Source organism: Miniopterus schreibersii (genome assembly GCF_964146895.1).
Source record: "Miniopterus schreibersii genome assembly, chromosome: 22".
NCBI lineage: Eukaryota > Metazoa > Chordata > Mammalia > Chiroptera > Miniopteridae > Miniopterus > Miniopterus schreibersii.
The window spans coordinates 5,419,233-5,442,700 of NC_138124.1; the positions used below are offsets into that span (position 1 = coordinate 5,419,233).

The window sequence follows — 23,468 nt, forward strand, 5'->3', positions numbered from 1 at the left end:
GCACGGTCCCCATCTTAATGACAAACTACTTCACCTCTCTGAGGCCCCGTTTCCTTGCTGGTAAGATGAAGATGATTATGCCCACTCTGCTGGGAAGGTGTGAAAAGTGCCCAGCCACTGGTAGGCAAGGTTGCTTTCCCTATGCCCAGTGAGGTCCCTAAGTTGGGGACGTTTCCTGCTGGGACCAGGCCAAAGACAACCCTGGGTCATTCTGACAATTTGTTGATCCAAACTAAACAAAAGAAAGAGCAGAGCCCTCTGCTAGAGGTGGTGCAGAGACTACGCCGTAAGGGCCTCCCCTGACCCAGGGGGCACTCACGTCTGCCCCTGCCCAAGAGGCCTTGGGAGGCTGGGGTTTGGGAAGGGATCAGTGTCCTGGGGGACCTGCCCTCACTCCCCGAGTGACCCTCCCAGGGCCTTGTGGACTTGCTAACAGCAGGTGCCAGGAGGTCCAAGCTCTGTACTGTGTCACATTTGGGCCCCACTCTGAGAGGGGCTGTGGACAAACCGGACTCTGGGGAGGAGTCCTGGGGCATGGGAAGGATTCTGACAGGGGAGTGACAGCTGGAGAAATTACTGAGGTTGGGCACTGCAGCTTGGAGAAGACTAGCGGCCTCGGGTCATCGGTTTTGCTAAACCACAGGCGCTCTGAATTTCTTGGCCTTCTCTGTGGGGACTAGTGTTTCTCCAACTCTCTCAGACAACCCAAATCTGCTTATTTTTAGACATTTTTCCTAGTACGTATATATACACACATACCCCTATATGCGTATGTTCCTGCAAACGGAAACGGAAGTACATAGAAAAAGCAAACAAAGAAAATAAACATAGCCCATCACGTCATCCTCTGGAAGCAGCAGGTGTTGAGCCTAGTACCCAGGTGTCCCAAGGGTGGCAGTGCCTCTCCCCTGGGAGCCCCGGCCCCTTTGAACCAGCGGGGCTGGGCCAGGCTCCAGGCCCCTGTCATACTGAGGCAGGGCCTCGGGGAGCAGGGGGGAGGGTGTCAGTGCGCTGGGGTGTCAGAGGGCTCGCTGGAGGCCACTGGGAGGCACAGAAGTGGCTCCCTCCCTGAGGCTGGGCCCCACTCCCGGAGGTGCCCGGTGCCCGGAACTGGGCGTAGGGCTGCTGGGAGCTTTCGCGGGGCTGCAGCCGGCTCGAGCTCCTGAGGAGGCACCGAAAGGCGCGGGCATCACACGCAGCCCGGCGCAGCGCCGGTGACCGCACAGAGGCCCCGGGCCGAGCCCCCGCCCCCCCCCCCCCCCCGCGCCGCAGCGGGAGGTCCGGGGAGGCGGGCGCCGAGCTTCCGGAAGGTTCTGGGCGTTTGTAGCGTCACCGTCCCCTTGGAAACTGCCACCCGCGCCCAATAAAAGCCGCCGCGGAGGCGCCGCCGCCCGAGGACCGGCTGGACCGTGACTGACCGGACCGTGACGGTGACGGGATTGTGACGTGACGCGACCGCGCCATGACGCGGCCGTGACGCGCCCGGACCGGGACTGACGGGACGGGGACGGGACGCGAGGTGACCGGCCCGGGCGGGCGGCGGGGCGCGGAGCGGCCTCCTGAGCGGCGTCGCCCGCCGCGCCGCGGGGACAAGATGGTGAAGGAGACGCAGTACTACGACATCCTGGGGGTGAAGCCCAGCGCGGCGCCCGAGGAGATCAAGAAGGCCTACCGGAAGCTGGCGCTCAAGTACCATCCGGACAAGAACCCCAACGAGGGCGAGACGGTGCGGCCCCGGCGGGCGAGAGGGCGCGAGGGGACGTGAGGGGACGTGAGGGGACATGAGGGGCGTGAGGGGCGCGAGGGGGCGTGAGGGGCGGGGCGCGAGGGGGCGTGAGGGGACGTGAGGGGGCGGGGCGCGAGGGGGCGTGAGGGGTGCGAGGGGACGTGAGGGGGCGCGAGGGAACGTGAGGGGCGGGGCGCGAGGGGGCGTGAGGGGTGCGAGGGGACGTGAGGGGGCGTGAGGGGCGCGAGGGGACGTGAGGGGCGTGTGGGGACGTGAGGGGCGGGGCGGGGCGGGGGCGCGAGGGACGCGAGGGGCGCGAGGAGGGACGTGAGGGGCGGTGGCGGAAGAGCGCTCCTCGAAGAGTCGCGGGCGCTCCAGTGGGAAACTGAGGCACAGTGGCCGTAGGTGCGCTTGCGGGATGACCGGGTGGAATTCCTTTGGGCTCCCCGTCCCTCCCCCGCTGATGCCCGAGCCAAGGACGAGGGCCCCTCTTGAGAACACTGACCGGGCGTGGCGTGCGGAGGATAATCCTCCCCGAGACGTTTAGCCTCGCACATCGTCTCACGCGAATGTTCCAGGCGCGCTGTGACAAATGACCCTCAGCGCCGGTAACGCTGCAGGGCGCCCTGCGGGACAGGGACCTGCACTTGCCGCGTTCGCCCTGTTCACAGCCGGCTTCTTATCCCCACGGCGGCTGCTCACCCACCGAGGTCATCGCGTGTCGGGAAGCATCGGGCGCTGTCCCCCGTGAAAGCTGGTTGCCCTCCCCACTCCTTGCACGCCTTGCCGTCTTCTTATAAAATGTGGATGTCCCGCCCGGGCTGTTTGAGAGAGGTGGGGCTTTTGTAGAAGCTGGTAGCAGTGACACCCGGGCCGCTTTTGAAGTCACAGGTGATCCCCTTAGCGGTGAGACTGGGGGACCGATGCTAATATCAAAATACCTGTCTGCCTTAGCTGTTCCAAGCTGGGGGACAGGCTGGGTGGCAAGAGTGACAGAATATTTATATTTAGCCACATGTGCCAAATGTGGCGGTCACAAGTTCAAATGCTTTGCTGTGAGACCATTTGTCGGTGGCTGGCGCTCTTTCTCGTCTATATTTAGGTGGCTTACTGTAGCTTTTGAAGGGACTGGCTTTGGCCTGGGCGGTGTCGGTGATTCACAGACGTGCTCCCCACATCCGTGGGAAGCTGTTTCTGAGAACCTCCTGGAAGGAGGGCGCATCCAGGCTTCCAGTTTGACGTTTCAGAAGGGTGGCTACAGGCGGCATGTGGGAAAGCGGCTTTTTAAAGTTGGATGTGACCTGTACTACATTTCTAGAGGCGTCACCCTGTACATACCTGTCTGAGCAGGTGGTTTGGTTTGTTAAGCTAATATTTACTTATAGCCAGGCACTGAATTAGTGTCACATAAGTGAGGCTGTTGGTGGTGGGATCTGGCAGGTCCTTCTCCACTTGGAATGTGCCCACTGCCAGGAATACTTTCCCCTGCCCACCTTCCACAAAAGTAATAAAACCCTTTAATTTTGTTGACAGCTAGAGCTTCCTCCAGGAGGCTGACTCTGACCCATAGATTGAACCACTGACCCATTCCTCCTCTTACTTTAATTTCGATTCCATGTTTGATACCTGCATTCCCCGCTGCTGTGGAAGCAGGGCAGGGACGATGGCCCCCATGCCCACTTATGGGCCTGTGTCTAGTGGTAAAGTGTAGGTGCTAAGGTGTTTGTTGGCTGGCTGAATGAATGGAGAAATACAATTTAAAGAACTCTGTGTGGGAGGAGAAGAGAGACCTATAAAGGTAACTTAGAAGGGAAATTACTGCAGTGAAGGGGGAATTGGGAGATCAGTGGAAATTGGATTGGAAATCAAAGGGATGGTAGAAATTCTGTTGTGAAGTTCCCAAAAGAACTCATTCATTCATTCACTCACCAAATACCTTCTAACTGGTCCTACTGTGTGCCAGGCACACTGTGTAGACCTTTTCTATTTTGTGCAAGACTCTGTGTAGTTCTTGTCCACTTTATCTGTCAATGGTGGAACCTTTTTATATTTTTCCTCCTCAGTCTGTCACTGTATTATTAATGGCCCTTCAAAAATAGATTAGGGCAGTCCTTTCCCCGCTTGCTCCGGGATAACTGAGACGGCTGTTGGTGTGTTGGTCTTTGTTTTGGGCCCCGTTGTCCTGTGTTGCTAAGCACTGGGCAAGTGTTTGTTGTCAAGCGCTCTGTATGGAGTCTGTACTTATCTCATCTGTGGCCGGTTTCAGTGAGTTACTTGGGCTGCAGGTCAGTAAGTGCATCCCTTTCAATGGCAATGATAGGGGTGTATTCTTGGCTATTACCCTGACTTTTGAGATGAGTTTGGTCTTTCAGCCAATTTCACTGTAACTTTTATTTTGAATAATAGATTTTTCATGAGAGTTTAAAAAAATCATAAAAGAACATAATAGTGCAGAAAATTTCAGAATATAGAGGAAATTACACGTCGCCCTGACTGCTATCACTATGCTTCCTTCCAGGCTTTTTCCAGGATGATCGTACTTTTTTTTCTTCTCGCCACTTACTATTTTATCACAAATACTTTTCCAAGTTGCTACACAGTCTCCAAGCCATTTTCCCCCCAGGAGCATAGTAATTTCATTAAGGTTCTATGGAAAATTATCCCATTCTGAAAGGTGAGCTGGTGAGAGCACTGATCTCCAACTGTGACACGGGGTAGAGGCAGGAAGCTGAATTAGACTCCAGAGCTATTTTTTCTCCCAGTGCAAGATCCAATCCAGGATCACAGATTAGTTGTCCTGTCGTTTGCAGAATATCCTTCAGTTTGGGTTTTCTGATTGTTTCTTCACAATTGGATTCCAATGATAACATTTTTGGTGGGAATGTGACACATGGGGTATTTTGTCTGTCTTAGAGTACTGGAGATACGTCTTTGAATGTAGCGCCAAAAGGATTTGTTGACAGATGAGATGGCAGGGAGAGGGTACATGAGGTTTTGGCCTTGCCAGTAACAGATACGGGGAAAACTGGGAGGGGCATGACTTTGGGGGAAAGTATAGGTTTGCACACAGTGTCTGCAACCTGCAGTGGATAGGTGCTCACAAGATGTCTGTAGTTGAATTTCATGCTAGTAAACTGTAAAGCAATCCTCATGAGCTGGGAAGCCAGCAGCAGCACCCAGGAGTCCTGGGCTTTCTCTGCTGTAGGTTGAGTCCTGGCCTAGGCTTACTGCCTCCTAGTTCCACGCAACTTTCCTCTCTGGTGCAGCCAGAGTAGGGAGAAATTTCCCTTCCCCACCTGCTCTCCCTTATTCTCTGCAGTGGCCCTGCCACTAGTCCCCTAATGTGTGCCCTGTGTTTCCCACCTTACAAGGGGAGTAAATGGAAAATTTGGGTTCCAGATAATGGACAGACCAGCTACTTTGGGGGTTGGTGCAAAATACCTCTGACATTGCATTCATATGGTGGGTTTGCTTAATAACACAACTCAAACCTTCTCTCTCTTTAATTGCTCTCTTTTTCTTTTAAAGTTTAAGCTCATATCCCAGGCATATGAAGTGCTTTCAGATCCAAAGAAAAGGGATATTTATGACCAGGGCGGCGAGCAGGCGATCAAGGAGGGAGGCTTGGGCGGCCCCAGCTTCTCTTCCCCCATGGACATCTTCGACATGTTCTTCGGTGGTGGAGGGCGGATGGCTAGAGAGAGAAGAGGTAAATGCTTTTAAAGACCTTAAGCAAGTTGTATCCTTTCCAAATTGTCCGTTACTGGAATCAGGACAGATCGTGCCTTAAAAGGGTACAATTGTCATGGTTTGGGACCATCAGCTTTAACTACTTCATCACTTGTCTAGTATCCAGGCTATCTGGAATCTCTTAGCATATTTAGCAATAACCTGCCACCCTCCAAACACCACGTATAACGGAGCAGATGGAGTTGTGAGTAGAAAGGAGGAATGCCAACTTCATCTTGCCCTCATTTTTTCCGTTGTTGGGGTCAAGCTCCTGAGTGTCCTGAGGGACATAGTGGCACCTCCTGTGGTTATTAGTGATGCCTCTGCTAAGAGTGCTTTCTTCCCTCCCACACTCCCACCTTCCCGCGCCTCCTGACCTGGGCCTTCGGGCTCCACTTCTGCCTGGTGCTCTCCTCTGAAGCGCGGCTTCATTTCCTTAGCCTGCTCAGGAGATTTTCTAGGTAACAAAATTTACTCCTTTATGTTTGAACATCTTTGTAAAAGAAAACTGCCTCCCTCTTCAGAAAGCATTAAGATTAGCAACTTAATCCCCAGTAAGTGAATGAGGGATTTAGTCCTGAGCTGAATGGCCCTAGGCAGTTGTTTTTAGAGTTATGGGCTTTGCTCTTCCTAATTGTTCTACCTCTTACCTCCAGGCCATGAGCTGTCACCTCTGACCGTTACTGGTGATCTCTAACAGCCCCCATTCTCCTGTTCAGTTTACTGTTGATAAACTGCTCTGTATCTTGAAACCAGATAGATAGCCAATGTTACCACCAAGGATAAAAGCAGAACCAAAAAGCTGTGCATTCGGTTTTCCAAAGGGTGGTGTGGGTCAACAAGAGGCCTCTAAATAAGGCTGTACTTGGTCTCATGTTATAATTGACTTTGAGCTTCAAAATGCTTGTCTGTCTATTATGTGAACAGTATACTGAAAATCGAAGTGTTTATGAGGGAAAAAATCCTTGCCCTGTTGTCTGGGTACATTGCCTGCTTGTATAATTGACAGTGTGGATGTGATTAAAACCTTGGGTATCTCTTGCCCAGTTCTCTCACTGTCTTGAGATGAACAACTTCTTGCCCTTAATTAAGTCATCTCTCAAAGGTGACAGCCAATAAACAAGGACAGCTTGTCTCAGTGTCTGCGAGCAGCAGCGGAGGCTCCTGGTGCTCTGGGCTCTGAGAGGCTGGCATAGTGCCAGAGCAGACAGACTCCCGCCCTGAAGACAGAAGGCCCACTGTCCTGAATGCACAGACAAGGTTTCGGCAGATGAAAGAGCTCCCACTTGGCCACAAATGACAGAAAGGCTCAGAGTGAAGTGCATTAGGCTCAAGGAAGAGTCTCAATGAGAGGTCCCGAGAATGGTTGTCATGTGTTCATCTGTGAGGAAAGGGCTCCTTTCATGGAAATTGTTAATCAATCATTGTAACATTGCTTTAGGTTCTCAGTGATCTCTGTGTTCAGATTTGTTTTGGAAATAAAGATGGAAAGTCTTTGTGGTGACATCTATAAATGATTACTTAGCTCAGAGCTAGAAGGGGTATTGTTCTCATCACTGGCAGAGAGCCAGAGAAACAAGGCAGGTGTAATAGCAGCATTGCTCCCCACAGGGAAGGGAACTGATGACACAGCCTCGAGTCTCTGGAGAGACTTCACACGAGCGTCATCTGGGTGGTGTTTAATACAGTGGCATATTTACTACAGTATTACTAATTGGTTTTTTTTTCTCCCTTTGGTAAGGCAAGAATGTTGTACATCAGTTGTCTGTAACTCTTGAAGATTTATATAATGGAGTCACAAAGAAATTGGCCCTCCAGAAAAATATAATTTGTGAGAAATGTGAAGGTAAAAATAAATTTTCAAATAACTCTCCAAGTTCTGATCCCTTAGATCCAAAAACAATTCTGATTATGTTATAATTCAGAGGAAAACAATTTATCTTTTCAAATGTGAGGGTCAGACAGATTGCAAAAAGGTGGCCTGAGAGACAAATTTGTTTCATTTGGCCCTGTACATTTTTTATTTTGAATACATATTTATTTAATATGTTGTCAATTATTTAAAATTTTTTTAAATCAAGACAGTCCACCCACCCTAGGGGTCAGCACACTTTTTCGGTAAAGGGCCAGAGAGTACAGATTTCAGGCTTTGTGGGTCATGTGTGCCCTGTCATAACTATTCAACTCCTAGTGCAAAAACAGCTACAAACAATACATAAGAGAGTGGACATGCTTGTGTTCCAATAAAGCTTTATTTACAAAACCAGCAGCTGGCCATGGTTTACTAATCCTTGACTTAAATGTGAATGTAATTCATGTAATTTTTTTAAGTCTGATTTTTCAAGAGCAGTCAGATCCATATTGTCCCACGGAGAACAGGCTGAGCTGGGCAGCCACCCCTATGGACAGGGCTGTGTTCTCTAGTTCCCCGCAGCCCCCCTACTCGGTCACCTGTAGGCACGGGTGTTTTTCCACCCTGAAGTGGAAGAACACAGTTGATGGTGCTTTAGTAATGAATTTGGCTTGGCACAGCCAAAAACACAAATGTTTGGGATCCCATGTTAACATCTGGCGGTTATCTGCTTGGCTAGACCCACCCAGTCACTTCCACATTGCTTGTCATGTTTGTAAACAGTCAGAATCCAAACCCCAGTGTCCAAGCAGTGGTTCCTTACTCTCCTGCTGTGGCGCCAGCAGCTATGCTTCTTGGAAGAGCTCAGCTGGCACCTGTCCCCCCCCCCCCCCACCCAGGTGTTGGAGGAAAGAAGGGCTCTGTGGAGAAGTGCCCGCTGTGCAAGGGCCGGGGGATGCAGATCCACATCCAGCAGATCGGGCCGGGCATGGTTCAGCAGATTCAGACTGTATGCATCGAGTGCAAGGGCCAGGGCGAGCGCATCAACCCCAAGGACCGCTGCGAAAACTGCAGTGGTGCCAAGGTGACCCGGGAGAAGAAGATTATCGAGGTGCACGTTGAGAAAGGTGAGGCTGCTCACACGTAGCGCTCTGCGTGGGCTGGGCGTGCTCTTTGGTGCTCTGTACCTTCTTCAAGAGCTTTGTAGCAAGTGTGGCTCTGAAGAGAAACAGCTAATCAGAAAGGGATGATGTTCCATAGGTATGAAGGATGGGCAAAAGATACTGTTTCATGGAGAAGGCGATCAGGAGCCTGAGCTGGAGCCTGGTGATGTCATAATTGTGCTTGATCAGAAGGATCATAGTGTCTTTCAGAGACGAGGCAATGACTTGGTCATGAAAATGAAAATTCAGCTTTCTGAGGCCCTTTGTGGCTTCAAGAAGACGATAAATACCCTGGATGACCGAGTCCTTGTTATTACATCCAAATCAGGTAATGCTGCAAATGTGAGTTCCTGCTGCTGTTGTTCTGTATGTTTGGCTTAAAACCACTGGCCACTTGCTCGGCCCGTGTGGCTCAGTGGATTGAGCGTGGTCCCATGTACCAAGAAGTTGCCAGTTTGATTCCTGGTCAGGGCACATGCCCAGGTTGTGAGCTTGATCCCCAGTAGGGGGCGTGCAGGAGGCAGCCGATTGATGTTTCTCTCTCAAGGATGTTTCTCTCTCTCCCCCTCACCCTTCCTCTCTCTCTAAAAAAATCAATGAACACATTTTAAAAAAACAAAAACCACTGGCCACTTAGCCTGGTTTCACCTTTAAGGTTGACTTCTGTTACACAAGTTAGTGACTTGATTTTCTCTTGTTTAGTCATTAATGACTTGAAAAATTTATGAATTTTTAAAATATTCCCCTAGAAAAACAATTCAGACTGGGAGTGGGGGAAAGAGCCTCAAATAGGAATCTTGGGGGTCTAAAATTCTAACTGGAAACTGCCAATTTAACTTAAATTTTAGTTTATTTTTGTATAATAAGAAAACACAGCAGATATTTTTCTATCAAGTAGTTATCTGTGCTGATTTGTCCACATGTTCCTCTAGCCTCTGTTGTTGAATACATGTGAGAGACATTCTAAAATAGAATTTTCCTGAGAAGAGACCTGTCAGCTTATCCTTGCAGGCATCCACAGAACTGTCTGCACACCCCCCGCCCCCAGGAGCTGGAGGGAGCTCCTTGAGGAACCAAAAGGGTTCTCAGGGGCCTGAGCTCTCAGCCTGCTAGCTCATGTAGACACCAGGCTCCTAGGAGGGTGAGAGTCCATGTGGGCACCGGAGCAGCTGTTTACAAGGGGCTAAGGGGACCGCAGGCAAATTGAAAAAGTGAGAACAGCCAGGTGAGGACCTTGCCTCGGAGCTGCCTCAGAGTAGGACTTGCGTCAGTTGTCCATGTCAATGTCTGGACAGGTGTGGTGGTAGCCGAGCCACCCAGGCACCCTCAAACCCCTCACTGGGTGTGAGCAGTGATGCACTGGGCCCCTGGCTGGCCACAGGCTCAGGGAACATTTCCTGCAGCCATCTGAGATTTACGGCTAGATGGGTGGGAGACGGACCCCTTCAGGCCTCCTTGCACCTCTGTTTCATAACCGAACCTTTCCTGCTGCAGGTGAGGTGATCAAGCACGGGGACCTGAAATGTGTGCGTAACGAAGGAATGCCCATCTACAAATCACCCCTGGAGAAAGGCAGTCTGGTCATTCAGTTCCTAGTAAGTCCATGTGTCTTGTTCTCAGGGGGCACATTAAATGGCTTAATTGGGATGGGAAGAAATAGCTACTGCTCTTTCCCACCTCACCCTTTACAGGTCATCTTTCCTGAAAACCACTGGCTTCCCCTAGACAAGCTGCCTCAGCTAGAAGCTTTACTCCCTCCTCGGCAGAGCGTGAGGATCACAGACGACATGGATCAAGTGGAGCTCCAGGAGTTCAACCCCAGCGATCAGAGCTGGCGCCAGCACCGGGAGGCCTACGAGGAAGACGAGGATGGGCCCCGGGCTGGGGTGCAGTGCCAGACGGCGTGACGTGGCCCTGGTGCCCGCGCATGTGAACGTAAGGTGGCACAGTGAAAGTGGCCTCGCTGTAACAGCCTGTCAGGTGTCCTGTGTACGTGTTCAGCATTCTCAATTGCTGAGTGTCCTTTGGGTTTTCTTTTGGTTGTAACCTAAGTTATAGCTTAATTTATATTTAAATGTTTTAAATGTAAACCACTTCTAGTCTGCATATGGAATCTGTTTATTTACATGTTCAGGATCCATTGGAGGTGCCAGTGACCGCACAGACATGTTGTGCTTGCAGTGGCTTTGCTGTAATTCAGTCCCACCAATAAAGCACAGCCCAGAATGCAGCCCTCTGCCCCCAGCTGACCTCCAGGCACCTGGCCCATCTCTGGTCTGGGTTTCTCTCCCCTCCCTTCATGGTCCAGGTGCTGAGGGCATGATCTCAGGGCTGGTAACGTGAGTCTAGATTCTAGCTGGTCTGCCTAGAGAATAAAAGCACATCTGGGGACTAGAGTTGGCTGCAGCACCTGGGTCACGCTGACTGGGCTGCAGGGCCAACTTCGTTCTAGTATTCTGTACCCGAGTGAATGGAATGGAGAGTGAGTGTGTCTGACCACCTCTCTTGGAAGCCTCCTGAACCTTCCAAGCTTCATGAAGACAAACCTGTTTTAAATGAAATGCTGATGTAACTGTTTGCCTGTGCCCCCCGCACCTTGTTCTTTGTGTTTTAATGATTTTCTGTTGACAACTTTCGCAATGCTTTCCCACCAAAGTGCTTACCTGTAAAGAAAATGAAATCACCTGTGTCCCCAGCAGCTTCAGTGCAGCCACTGAAGCTGTGGGAGAATGTGGGTAGTAGGCCCCAGGGCACAGCCCGCTTCCTGGATGACTTGAGGATCTGGAGAGGTACAGGATGTGTTTTCCACCTCAATCTCCCAGACTCAGCCCCCTTCCAAAGGATTGCACCTCTCACTGCACAGCCATAAATAAGGGCTTCCTGCTCGTGACAATGTCTGTGAGACCTGCACTGACTGCTGCCGTCTGTGTGGATGCTCACTGTGAATGACAGCTTGTTGGGAGGGATGTCAGTCATTTCACTCCTGACAGGTAGACTACACTTTAAATTTCGTGTTACCTCAATCTTTAGCTATTACTGATCCTCTCCTTCCCAAAACAGTCCTGAAGGAAAAAACTACCTTCTCTGCTGCTGGGTTAAAGCAGAGGTCACTGTCACATCCACCCTGACTTGGCCATGCAGCACCTGTGGGTGTGGCTCAGGCCAGGACCTCCCCTGGGAGGTCCTCCCCAATTTGCTCAAAATGGGTATAGAAGAGCCCACCTGAGCCACTGTGATCACTGGTCAGGACAGACATAAAACCTATTCTTCCAGCCAAGCCCATGTGAACATCAATTTACAAATGGTCCACAACTGCAGGGTGTCCTGTTTCTGTGCTGTCACTTCCTAATGAATTATTGCTAGAAGACTGTCTAGTTGATGACGGGGCAAAATTACATCCAGCTCCTTCCTTGTCAAGTAAATGGAATTTGGAGGGTGTTGCTTAAAATTTATTCCACCTGTACATTTGTCACTTTAAAATTAAAGTTGAGCTGGTATGACAGACAAATGGCTGTGGTTTTTTATTTTCTGGGCCTCAAAGGAACCGGGTTAAGTGGCACCTTGCCTCGCACTGGCCAATATAATGGAATGAAGTTTCCACTCATGGAGCTTCTATCTGGGGGACCAGTGCGAACAGTAGGTGGTGGTAACTGCTATGAAGAACAGAGTGATGGGAAAGGGTGGCAGGAGCGGCGGAGGCCTCTTCCCTGGCCTCTGAGCAGCTCCCTGAGTGCAGTCTGAGGGAGGAAAGCTCCAGGCTGAGGAGACGGCAAGACCTGTGTGGTCGCAGGAGGGTGAGCAAGACCAGGAGGCGGGGGAGAGGCAGGGGCACAGGACCTGACTCACAGGCATGTGAAGTTCTGATCAATAAAAAGAACAAGCTCAGAGTGTCAGCTACACGTCCTGTTCACACGCAGACCAGCCTCAGGCACAGGTGCTCGGGGTAACGGTTGGTGCTGCGCTCAGCAACAGGCACCAGGAGTGCCTGTAATTACTGGGGCAGCAATGTCCACCAGCGAGCAAGAGCCTTCTCTGAAATTAGGAGGATAAACAGAGAGTGTGGTAAGGGCCATTATTAATACATCAAATAGAAGGATGCCCAGATGGGAAGGACTGCAGGACATCCCCAGCTAGTCAAACCCCATTTCCTCCAGCACCCCATTCTGGAACAGGTCAGCTTCCTCATTACAGCTTCTGCATGACCCTGGGAAACCAGGGTGAGCCTGTGTCTCTAAGCTGGAAGTCCAGTAGGTACCTGGATCTCCATCTCCAAGGCAGATGCTTGCTTTCACACAACGGTGCTGACTCCCCTCGCTGTGTACCGTTAATGGCACATGGAAACGGAGCATGTTCAAGAATTCAGGAGCTTACATTAAGAATACTTTATGTTAAAGTATAAGCAGCATTTCCAATAAAACATGAAAAGATTTACGTTGTATCTACAAAATTTAAGTTCTGCTATAATAAATGCTGTATATCTTTTAAACAAGCTAGAAAGATAAGGAATGTGTTCAGTCTGTACATTCTCTCTGCAGCATTGGCGTGGAAGACTTTGATGTTTAAATTGGACAGTCATAGATGTGAATTTCCTGATCGTCTCCAACAGACACAATTTTTGAGCCATTTCCATTGTATTTTACTCCCCAGACCTGTAAATAAAGTAAAAAGAAAAAGTTCTGCTAATGTCTTCAGTCTTTATGAACGAACATCCTTACTCTGTTCTCATTACACTGAATCCAGAAAACCCCCAAGATGAGGATGTTCCCTTGCTTTCTGAACCAGTGAGGCATCTTTAACGACCACTCCCCTCACCTCCAAACTCCAGAAAAAGTATTTTCTAAACAGAAACCAAGGTATCTACAAACCTTTCAAAGACGCAGAATCCAGGGAGTGACTGGTGCCATGAAGATGGAGCCCATAAGGGAGCAGCATGGGCTCTCGGGTCTCCAAGAAGAAAAAGCCCCCCCCCCCCCCCCCCCCCCCCCCCCCCGCCCGGAGGTCACTGCCTACAGGGATAACTGCACATGCGCTTCTCACCTCACTCCTGTGCCCGCCTCCCTGCCCCAGGGGCTAGACAGTTCGGCATCATGGGTCACTGAATTTATTTGCTATGTGTTGAATGAGCAGTTGTGCCTCCTTCCCAGACAGAACTGATGTGGTTGGAGTTGCACCAGGTCAGCGTGTCACCCGAAACCTGTCAGGTGTTTCAGCCCCGATTTCAGCGTGCGATTGGGCCAGGCGATGGCCTCACCTCCACTCCAGACATCTGCCTGGGACAGCACCACACTCTGACCCCCACATGCCAGACAACACAGCCAGCCAGGAGTGGAATATCAAGGTTAAATCCCCTCAACTTTATTGGCAATGGTTTAAGATTAAATATAAAAAAACAGGAACAATTTCATTAACTTTAATTGCCTCCCAAAGAGGGGAAATCTGTGGGGTCACCATAAAAATCTTTAAAATATATTAAAAGCCAACTTTACACTGCCGGTGGCATTTATTTTTATATTGACTAGTTCCCCAAACCCTTGCTACTCAAAGTGGTTGGGACCAGCAGCACTGGCCGCCCTGGAGCTGGTTAGAAATGCAAACTCTTAGGCCCCTTGCAGGCCTCCTGAGTGGCACCTGCATGTTTACTGGATCCCCAGGGGGCCCCTGTGCACACCAGAGGTTAAGAAGCCCTGCGCAGAACATCTTTCCCACTTCACAGTTATGCTGGCAAAGATAAAGTCTCCTGTGAGCACAGAGCCTCCTTTCCTAACTTAAAGACTAGAACGAAAGTTATCACAAAAGCCAAACAACTTGCAAGAATTTCTGGCTTCACGTATATTTAAAAACAAAACAGAACAGAACAGAACAGAACAGAACAAACAAAACAAAACAAAAAAAACAAAACAAAACAAAACGTCACTTCCTTGGACAGCTCCCAAAATGACAAATGATGACTGTTTAAGCCGCAGAAGTTACTGAGAAGGAAGGTCCTTTTAAGCCGGCCATGACCAGGCTGCATCCAGAAAAGGGCCCCAGGTACTGGCTGAAGAGTTAAGGCATTTCAAGGTTGTGCGAGTAGCACGTTTTCTGGCCTACACGTGCCCAGCCGCCACACTCAGATAGTGTGCACAGGACATAGGCTGGCCAGATGTCCGAGCAGCAGCAGCTCCGAGCCAGGTCCACCAGCCCTGACAACTAGCAGCAAGGTTAGGAGAGGAGATAATTCAGCACAGCGGTCAGACAATGCTGGTGAGCCATGGACAAAGACTTTCAACGTTACTGATCCATACCTGATCCTGGTGGTCGAAGAAGGTGTGAACACAAGTCCTCGTTCCAACATCCCAGACTTTCACACTTTTGTCAGATGAACTATTTTAAAAAGGGAACATTAGTATCAGAAAACAGTTTTCAGGCTGGTCTGAAGTTGGAAGGAACCTGACTAAAAATTCCAGATTCTTTTGACTGACCTGCCTGGCCCTCATCAGTGTTCTCATCAGGAGCCTCACATCCCTTAACTAACTGTAGGCAGAATCCTAGATTCATATGGGAAAGCTACGAGTTGGACTGTTCAAAAGAATCCATGTTTGCTCCAGCCAAGGGCAACTAACTTTACAACTTAAAAATGAAAAACACTGCAGAGGACAGAGGCTATCTGAATAAAAGAGGGTCACACCATCTCCCAATTTTAAGGCGATTCATAGGTTTTATGAAGTGCCAAGAATCCTAAGTACCTGGAAACAAAGTGAGTGTCGTCAGGACAGAATGCCACATTCAGCACCCAGGATGCGTGGCCACTCAGAGTGCCAGCTAAGTTGGCGTGTTGTCTGAAACGAGAAAATGTCAAACAAAACGGAGATGCTGTTAGCTTTGGAACAAGTCACTGAAGGCACATTACTAAATCTGACTGTTCAACTAGACAAAATCTGCTATCCTTATAATACAGTATTAATCTATCAAAAACGCCCTTGTCAGGGAAGGGACATCACGCACGGCAGAAAGGAAGTTCCACAGCGGCATTAACCCAAAGTGTGTTAATGCCACCAAGAGTCAAGAACAAGATCCGTGACAAGCAGAGCTCAGAAGCTCAAACAAAAAGGAGCCGCACTCTGGAGGCTCAGCAGCCGGCTCTGAGGACGGGGAGACTGAGGACAGCAGCAGGTTCCACATGGCCCAGCGCCTCCCTCCAGGCGTCCTCTACCACGCACATGGCCTAGAGACCTACAGAGACCATTTTTAACCTCACCAAACACAACACAAGTTTGATTGCTACAGCCATTTTCACTTTTTAAAAAGTGAAATCAAATCACCTACGGCAGGATAACAACCCTAAGGCGTGACGCACGTCTTCCTCCAAGACACTCTACACTCGCAGGTCGGGGAGGCATGACTAGGGCGACAAGAGTGTCCTGTATGACCTGGACACAAGTCTTTAACAGTAAGAGAAAGGCAGGCAGCGGTGTTAAGCAAGAAGCCTTGACTCTCAGCAGGCAACTTACACATCATAGATCTTGATGTAGCCGTCGTCGGAAGCAGTGACGAGGAGCTGAGAATCCGGGGAAAAGGTCAAGGAGCGAATGGGCATAGCATGGCCTGAAATTCACAAAGGTCCTTGTTAACGTGGTGATCACTGTTTCCTGTCCCCTCACAAGGGCTTCCCGCTGGCTGTGTCCCTTCTGATGACACTGAGCTGCACTTCTCAGGTACTTCAGTCAGAGAGGAGGATACGGACTGGACCCTTCCTCCTCGTGTTCTAGAAACATCCATATAACCCAGGCCCTCCTCCTGGAGCTACTTCTCCTCAGGTCCCTTCCCTGACTCAGCACACATCACTCAGAAAGAACAACTCTGCCACAGATGTGGCCAACATGGAAATATAATCGTTTCTGATCACACAGAATGCTATTTCCCTACCATGCCCTTAGCTGTAGGATAAAGAATAAACTGAGGAGGTGACGTATTCACTTGGGAATATCTAAGAACAGAAGAGCCACCTCCCTCCACCCGACCAGTCCTCCTGCCCAGAGGCCACCAGTGTGGAGTGGGCACCACATCCACCTACCGTCCAATTACTAAAAAGGAGTTGTTTTCTAATCACGAAGTTCTTTAGAACGAAACAGGACAGAAATGAGACACTCATACAGGTGAGGCACAGTAACACACAAATAAATGAACAGCATTTAACGCAGGTACGAGACCTAATAAGTCTAGGTGACGACTCCAGTGATAAAACCTGGAGGTACTTCAGATTTCTGAGATTGGTAATTCGCAAATCTGGTGCTGATCCCCCATTTAGTGAGAAAATAATTCCTCCTCTGTGATCTGATAACCCATTCTGCACAAAATGAAATAACATGCCATACCTTCCAGTGTGTGCAGCAGTTTTCCAGTTGCGATATCAAAAATATTGATAATTCCATCTATGGCTCCACTGGCCAGATACTTCCCATCAGGACTCTGTGCACACAAAAAACAATAACGTGAGGATATGTGAGATGCCATGTCAAGCCAGCCCCACCAAACACCCGTGGAGCCTGCAGCGAGGGCTACAACAGGCAGGAGGAGTGAACGGAGACAATTAGAGAGATGAGAGAGAGCAATGTTTCCTTACATATGCAATACTAAGAATGAATTTTCCTCTCGTGTCCAAAGAATATTCCTTTTTCCCACTTTCCACACCAAAAATGTTCACTTTCCCCACATGAGTTCCTGTGGCCAGATACTGGGAATCAGGAGAAAAGGCCAAAGTCCAGGCATCCACTGAACAGAAGAAAAAAGAAGGGAAAAAATCACAGCGAGAAAAGATGTGAGCTTAATTTTAAAACTTTAAAAATACCGTGGGGACATAAAATGGTACAGCTACTCTGAAAAACAGTCTGACAGTTTCTTAAGTGAGAACAAACACTTTCTATAATACCAGGCAAGGCCACTCCTAGGTATCCACCCAGGAGAAATGACTTCTACATGTATGTTCACAGCAGCTTTACTCGGAAGAGTAAAAAACTGGAAAGTATCCAATGTCCATCGGTGGTGAAGCCATGAACAAAATGTGGTCCATCCTCACAGAGGACTAGTACTGAGCAATAAAAGGGAACAAGCTGCTGGTCCATGCTGCAACACGGAGGAACCTCAAACACATCACGCTTAAGACAGATTGAAGAGGAGCCCGGCCGGTGTGGCTCAGCGGCTGAGCATTGACCTATGATCCAGGAGATCAAGGTTCGATTTCCGGTCAGGGCACATGCACCTCCAGCCCACACATCCTGACAGCTGTGATACAGTGGGTTACATAGGCACTGGGCGTGTGTATTCTCACAAAGCTCCAGCCGTAAGAATCACTGACACGGAGCAGTGCCTCTGAAGGGATGCACTCAGGTTCCAGACCACCTGACCATGAACCTGTCATCTTCCCTAAAAGTGAACTCTTACCCGGTCCTGCATCTATAGACTTTATCTGTTTGCCGTTCTCCAAGTCCCAGAGACGAATGTGAGCATCGAGAGAACTGGATGCAGCGATAGGCAGGGTGTGGCTGATGTCTACAGACACCACGCCCAGCTGATGTCCCTCCAGACTCCACTGCAGGTCTAGCCTCTCATCACGCCTTCAATGGGGGACAAAGAAATGGGTTTCTTCACACACAACCTACTGTACCCAGCACGACAGTCTTGGCCTGTGATCAGGCATTACCAGTGGTCTGTGAAATGGAGAATCAGAGAGGTGTGAGGAGCCACAGAGCACCCAAGGCAGCCAAGTTGTGACCTTGGGCCTTTTTGTAAAAAACCATCGGGCCTTACCACTAACAGGAAAACAAGGGAGAAATGAGCTGCCTTTCACACCACCACACTGCCGTTGCTTTCTTGCCTAGAAAGCAGTGAGTACTTTCCTGACTGCAACCTGGGAACCCAGAAACAAACCCCTATACCCCAATTCCCAAGGCTGTATGTTAGGGGTGAGGGTGCTCACCATTTCCAGACCTTCACCAGGTCATCCAGGGACCCCGTGACCACTGTCTCAGAGTTTTCTTTCTTGTTTGTCCCCCAGGCCACTGACCAAATGGCATCATCATGGGCTGGAACGGAAAGCACAACATTTAAAAAGTCTTCATGCAACTTCTAAATGGAATGTGCTAAATAAAATGGAACTAAACATTGTCTCAACAATTCTCAGGCAAATCCACCTGTATCTGCTTCTGTTTTGCAAAGTGCTTTCCCAGAGAGCTTTTATTACAACTGTGGAGAACTGGAGGTTCTGAGGAAGCTGCCTGCCCAAAGGACAGGCTGACCAGGTGAGGCGGCGGTCCTGCAGTCTGATGTCTATTCCACTCTGACATGCTGTCCAGCATGTATTCATCTGGAATGGATACCACCACTTGAGTAAAACCAGTGGGGAGCCCTCCCCTCACTGCCCAAAAGGAGACCTAAACTTGATAAGAGCTATCTCCTGGAGATCTCTGGAAACCAGTAGGCAGTTCACTGTAAGCAGCAGAGGTCTGAAAGTAAATACCTGATGCGGCCTCCACATGAGCTGCCTTTGCCACAAATGTGCGCTATGCTTATTGGGCCAGTTATTGCATTAATCCTCTGTAAGTACCATCTCAATTAATCACCAGCACAACCCCATGAAGTAGGCACTGTTTACGTCACCCTCATTTTATAGACAAGGAATCAGAGGCTTAGAGAAGCTAGTAGCTCACCCAAACTCAAAGCTAAGGAGCAGAGCTGGGATTCAAACCCAATCTCTTCATTAACTGAAGTCCACCTTAAATTCTAAGTGTGCAAGCTGCCTCTCCAGTGGGCCACACTGTCAGGCCTGCAGACCTGGTGCAGGTGTCTAAGTGTGATACGTGTGCATGGAGGCTCTCTTCAAGCCTGGCTACAGTTCTCCAGGAACACCTTCCCAAGATGTGAGTGCAAGGGTACTGAACTGAAACAGCTGTGAGTTACACATTGCATCATGGCCAGGCTCAAGTTCAGCTCCCCAGATAAGTTGAAAGTAATAGGGTTCTGAGGCTCAAAGCATTTCCTTCTTTCACCTGGTAGCTGGGAAGCTCAGTTACATCTTCCTCAGCCTGGCGTTCTGCAGCCTATTATATGACTCCTTCTGTTTGGTGGTGGTGGTTGTTTGTTTTTAAGTGTGTTTATCTTCAACGGCCTCTGCTTACTTTTCTGCAAAGTCAGTATACTTGGGAATTGTATGTCTGGTCAGCATGACAAAAATTTTAAAGAAACCAGAGACGACAATATTTTCACAGGTGAATTTGCTTGGACAGGCAGGCTGCTTACCTTGCTCTTGTTTGAAGAGAATACTGTACTAAAAAAGAACAGAAGCCAAATTAAACCAATGGTCAGATTTCAGATGTATCACATCCCCTCCCTAAGACACCTGTTGGCAACCAACTCATCACCCAATTTCAGTAGAAACAGTCACCATGGTGTAAGCTCCTTCCTCTGTGCCACCCTGACCTCCTGCAAGCTCCTGGATTCCTGCTCATACAAGATTTGTAGAGTGATACCAGGAAAAACTAGTTCTTAAAGAAACTATAATTTTTCCACCCCCATAAAAGACTATTGTGTTTTTTCCTGCTCTGCTCACCAGAAAACTCAGAGTCCACTCTGCAGCTTAATTTTTGCAGTTATGTAAAACTGCACAGCCTACTGAATAACCTGTTAGCTTTGTCCCTGCTCTTATCACACAGCTATGTTCCTCCTTTTCTGATCTTCATTTCTTTTTTGTTTTTGTGTACAAATTCTTTTAAGCTTCTTCAATTACTCTGTACACTGGTGAAACCCAGGTAACATAATCCTCCTCTTAGTGCTGTGAACTTCACGGACGCCACCTCACCACGCTCTTCAGAAGTAGGGCAGGAAATGGATGCTAATTTCCTGATCACATCCAGACAACCTGACAAACAGACCAATTGGTGTTCCTCTTCTCACCACAGCCTTACCTGGTTGGTCATTTCCTTAGCCAAGGATGAAGGGCTAAAGGCCAGACAGCTCTGTGGAAACAACACCAGGGTTTTAGTAAGGGGGTGTCATCAGGACAGAGGGGACTACAGGAGGTTCCCCTCAACCAAGAAAATAAGGCAACTCTTTGCCACAGAGTTGTCCTGACACTTTCTATGGGTCAGTCCCCAAAGTGCCCTTCACAAGTCCCTTGGAGCCCAGGGACTCAACTAATACCTACCCCATCCCATGTTTTCTTCTCCCCAAGTCTGACTACAGAGGGGGACCAGTCTCTGTCCCTTGCTGCTCTTCAGAGAGATAAAACCACAGTCCCTTTTCAATTGGGAAGTACTGGGTTAGGGTGCTACATGCTTCTGGTAACAACCTTTTTTGTCAACCAATCAATACATAACTTTGTTTTATGTATGTTTCTGTTTAAAGACATCTTACTTACTATACATTGGTAATTCATTAATATTGAACTCCTGCCCAGCAGCATTCTATAAATGAAGCTTATCTAACACTTATTTTCTCTATAGGGAACATCATGGCCTTCCTGCACTGAGACAGCACTTTAGCACTGTGGTTGGGGGCTAAACAGTGAAACCACCAGCAAAAAGCACAAATATGCAAAAATCATGACACTATATAGACTGAAAAAGGACACTTGTTTACGGTATGAGCTAAAACAAGAAGGCAGAGCATCTTCTTGTTCATCTATGTCATGTGTGCATCAGGTGACCTGAATTTCTCACCACTTCATACATGTCCTCAAAAGACCACAAAAGCACTGTAAGTACTGATTTGGGGACTAACAATAAATTCTAGCACATAGGTGATTTGCAAATACAGAACCTAAAAATAATAAGGATTGACTATATGCTGAAATAATTTTATCAAAATACAAAAAATAAGTTTGTGATAGTGTAACGTGATGTTTTAGTTATATATTATATAACGATATCTGGCAGCAAGTTGAGCAACTACCATAATTTTAAAGTTGTGATGCGCTTGCACAATATACTAAGATATGAAAATACCTGTGATTTCTGCTGGTGACAAAGTCACACTGTTAATATTGTGATCTGTCGCCTAAATTTGTAATTACAGAAAATGTTAAATTTCAGCTAGTGGTTTGAAAACATAAGGATGCAATACTTCTTCTCATCCATGTTCATGGACCCCTCAATTCTATTCATGAGCAAAAGAGATCACATAGCTAAGGCATCCAGGTTCAGGTTATTTGCTTTAAATTTGCAAACCTCAGAAGGCTACTGTGAAGGTTTTCTAAGAATACCAGGAAAAAAGAAAAAAAAAAAGATTTCTAAATAATCCTTGCCAAGCTGATAGTGCTCAATTCAGCTGTGACCCAAGACATGGTCCTGCCCGGGGTAGGAAGGACAGGAAGGAGCTCAAGCCAGTTTTGCTGAAGTGACCGGCATTCAACCTCTCTGCTCAGGCACCAGCCCTCTCCTGTTCCAATCCCTGCCTCACATGTAGCAACAGAGAAAAACGAGAAAGAGTAGGAGGGGGGGCTTGCAGGAAGCCAAAGTCCAAGAAGCCAGCCTCAAGACAAAGGTGTGCTTCCATCAAGGAGTGCACATTCGAGGATGTACCGAGTCGGGCCCAGTATTAAGTCCTATACACTTGGATTAGCTCAACTGAACCCTCACACCCCCATTTGTAGGTATTCTTATTATCACCGCCTCCTTCCCGACAAGGAAAGTGAGACTTATTGAGAGGTGAAGGAAGCTTCCCCAAAGTCAGTCTGACAGGTGGACACAAGCCATGTATAGGCTACCGAGCGACATCACCTCTTGCGCCAGTCTCTGATAACAAGTGATTTCAGACCCCAAAGCCCTTTTCGTTCTCTTTAGGGAATTTCCCCACCATTTCCCACGCGGAATTCTCTGCTCGCTCCTCTGCGTTTCCAAAAAGCAACACACGTGCCTCTGTCGGGGCGCTCACGCAGGAATGACCTACAGTGCAACATGGTCCTTGCAGTAAAGAGAACCCAGGCTGAGCTTGTACCTGTCCGGTGACGGGAGGCTCGCTACCTAAGGGGGCGGCGTGGCCCGTCTCTGGAAAGGTTCGGCGAGGACGGCCCTTCAGCCTAGGCAGACAGGGACCTTTCACGCGGAGACACCGGCCCTCATCTCCAGCCTGCACAGAACATTCCCAGGATGCACCCGGACAGGCACCAGGGGAAACGGAGTCACAGAAGCCGCCTCGGGCCGACGGCCTGGAGCAGCCCTGAGCGGGCCTGCCTGGGGGCAGCCTCGGGCCCACCCTGGCTCACCCGCCCTTCCGCCCGGGCCATCGGGAACCCCGACGGCGGCCACCCTCACCAGCCTCACAAGGACCAACTCACCGCCTCAACGCCCCGTCGCACAGCCCGGGCGTACGTCTGACGCAAGCTCGGCGCGACCGCGACGCACGGCGATGAGCTCACCAGGGGGCGGGGCATTTCCCTCGCTCCCCCAGCGCGGGAGCGCGTCGCAGCGCCCCCTGCGGACGCCACCCCAACAACGAGGAAGGGGGGGGACAGAGAAGGAAACTGACCCCAAGGGAAGCAGTGAGTCCCTCAGGGTCACTCAGCCAGCAGGGAGCAGACTAAGGTGGGAACTCAGGCCCCCTTTGGAGACAGCGGCTGTTTGTTTTTTCATTCCCAGTTCCGCAGGGTAAGGAGAGGGGAAGGCGGGAACAGGTCACGGGAAGGAAAGGGGCGGCCGACAGGGTAAGGGCATGTTCCGGGCCTGAGGCAGGAGTCTGGGCTCCAACCCAAACACTCAGGGTGCCCGCTGCTCCTCCTTCAGCTGGACCAGGGGGCCTAAGCCAGAGAAGCTCCTGGAACTGGTTTTCTACCCTGGACAGTCTGAGCAGTGGGACCGCCGGCGTGGGTTTTTACCACTGATGGCCAGAGGGTGGCAGTCTCTGCCTGCTCTTGGCCACTTGGAGGGCGCTTACAGTTGGGGATGGTGCCGCTGGCACCTGGTGACTACCTATTGCTCAGTCACTATGGGACCCCAAGCAAGGGCCTCCCGGGCCTCAGTTTCCTCGT

The 23,468-nt window shown here is 49.5% G+C and overlaps 2 protein-coding genes across 3 annotated transcripts; one reads left to right on the top strand and one right to left on the bottom strand.

Moving 5' to 3' along the window:
- The first annotated feature begins 1,275 nt into the window (after nucleotides 1–1,275).
- DNAJA4 (DnaJ heat shock protein family (Hsp40) member A4) lies at nucleotides 1,276–11,970 on the top strand. Its single transcript, XM_081124769.1, has 7 exons — nucleotides 1,276–1,726; nucleotides 5,255–5,435; nucleotides 7,197–7,301; nucleotides 8,207–8,434; nucleotides 8,568–8,798; nucleotides 9,965–10,065; nucleotides 10,162–11,970. The coding sequence occupies exons 1-7, from the start codon at nucleotides 1,595–1,597 to the stop codon at nucleotides 10,375–10,377; spliced, it is 1,194 nt and encodes a 397-aa protein (XP_080980895.1). The 5' UTR covers nucleotides 1,276–1,594; the 3' UTR covers nucleotides 10,378–11,970.
- On the bottom strand, nucleotides 11,904–22,839 carry SKIC8 (SKI8 subunit of superkiller complex). 2 transcript variants are annotated; one of them, XM_081124770.1, is made up of 11 exons: nucleotides 22,779–22,839; nucleotides 20,410–20,460; nucleotides 19,745–19,772; nucleotides 18,426–18,531; nucleotides 17,891–18,063; nucleotides 17,073–17,221; nucleotides 16,825–16,918; nucleotides 15,961–16,054; nucleotides 15,196–15,288; nucleotides 14,755–14,833; nucleotides 11,904–13,119 (listed from the first exon to the last, which is right to left on the bottom strand). In XM_081124770.1, the coding sequence occupies exons 2-11, from the start codon at nucleotides 20,419–20,421 to the stop codon at nucleotides 13,030–13,032; spliced, it is 918 nt and encodes a 305-aa protein (XP_080980896.1). In that variant the 5' UTR covers nucleotides 20,422–20,460; nucleotides 22,779–22,839; the 3' UTR covers nucleotides 11,904–13,029. The 2 variants fall into 2 exon arrangements, with proteins under 2 accessions (XP_080980896.1, XP_080980897.1); XM_081124771.1 differs by having other exon boundaries at nucleotides 11,969–13,119; nucleotides 22,439–22,790.
- Between the last annotated feature and the right edge of the window lie 629 nt (nucleotides 22,840–23,468).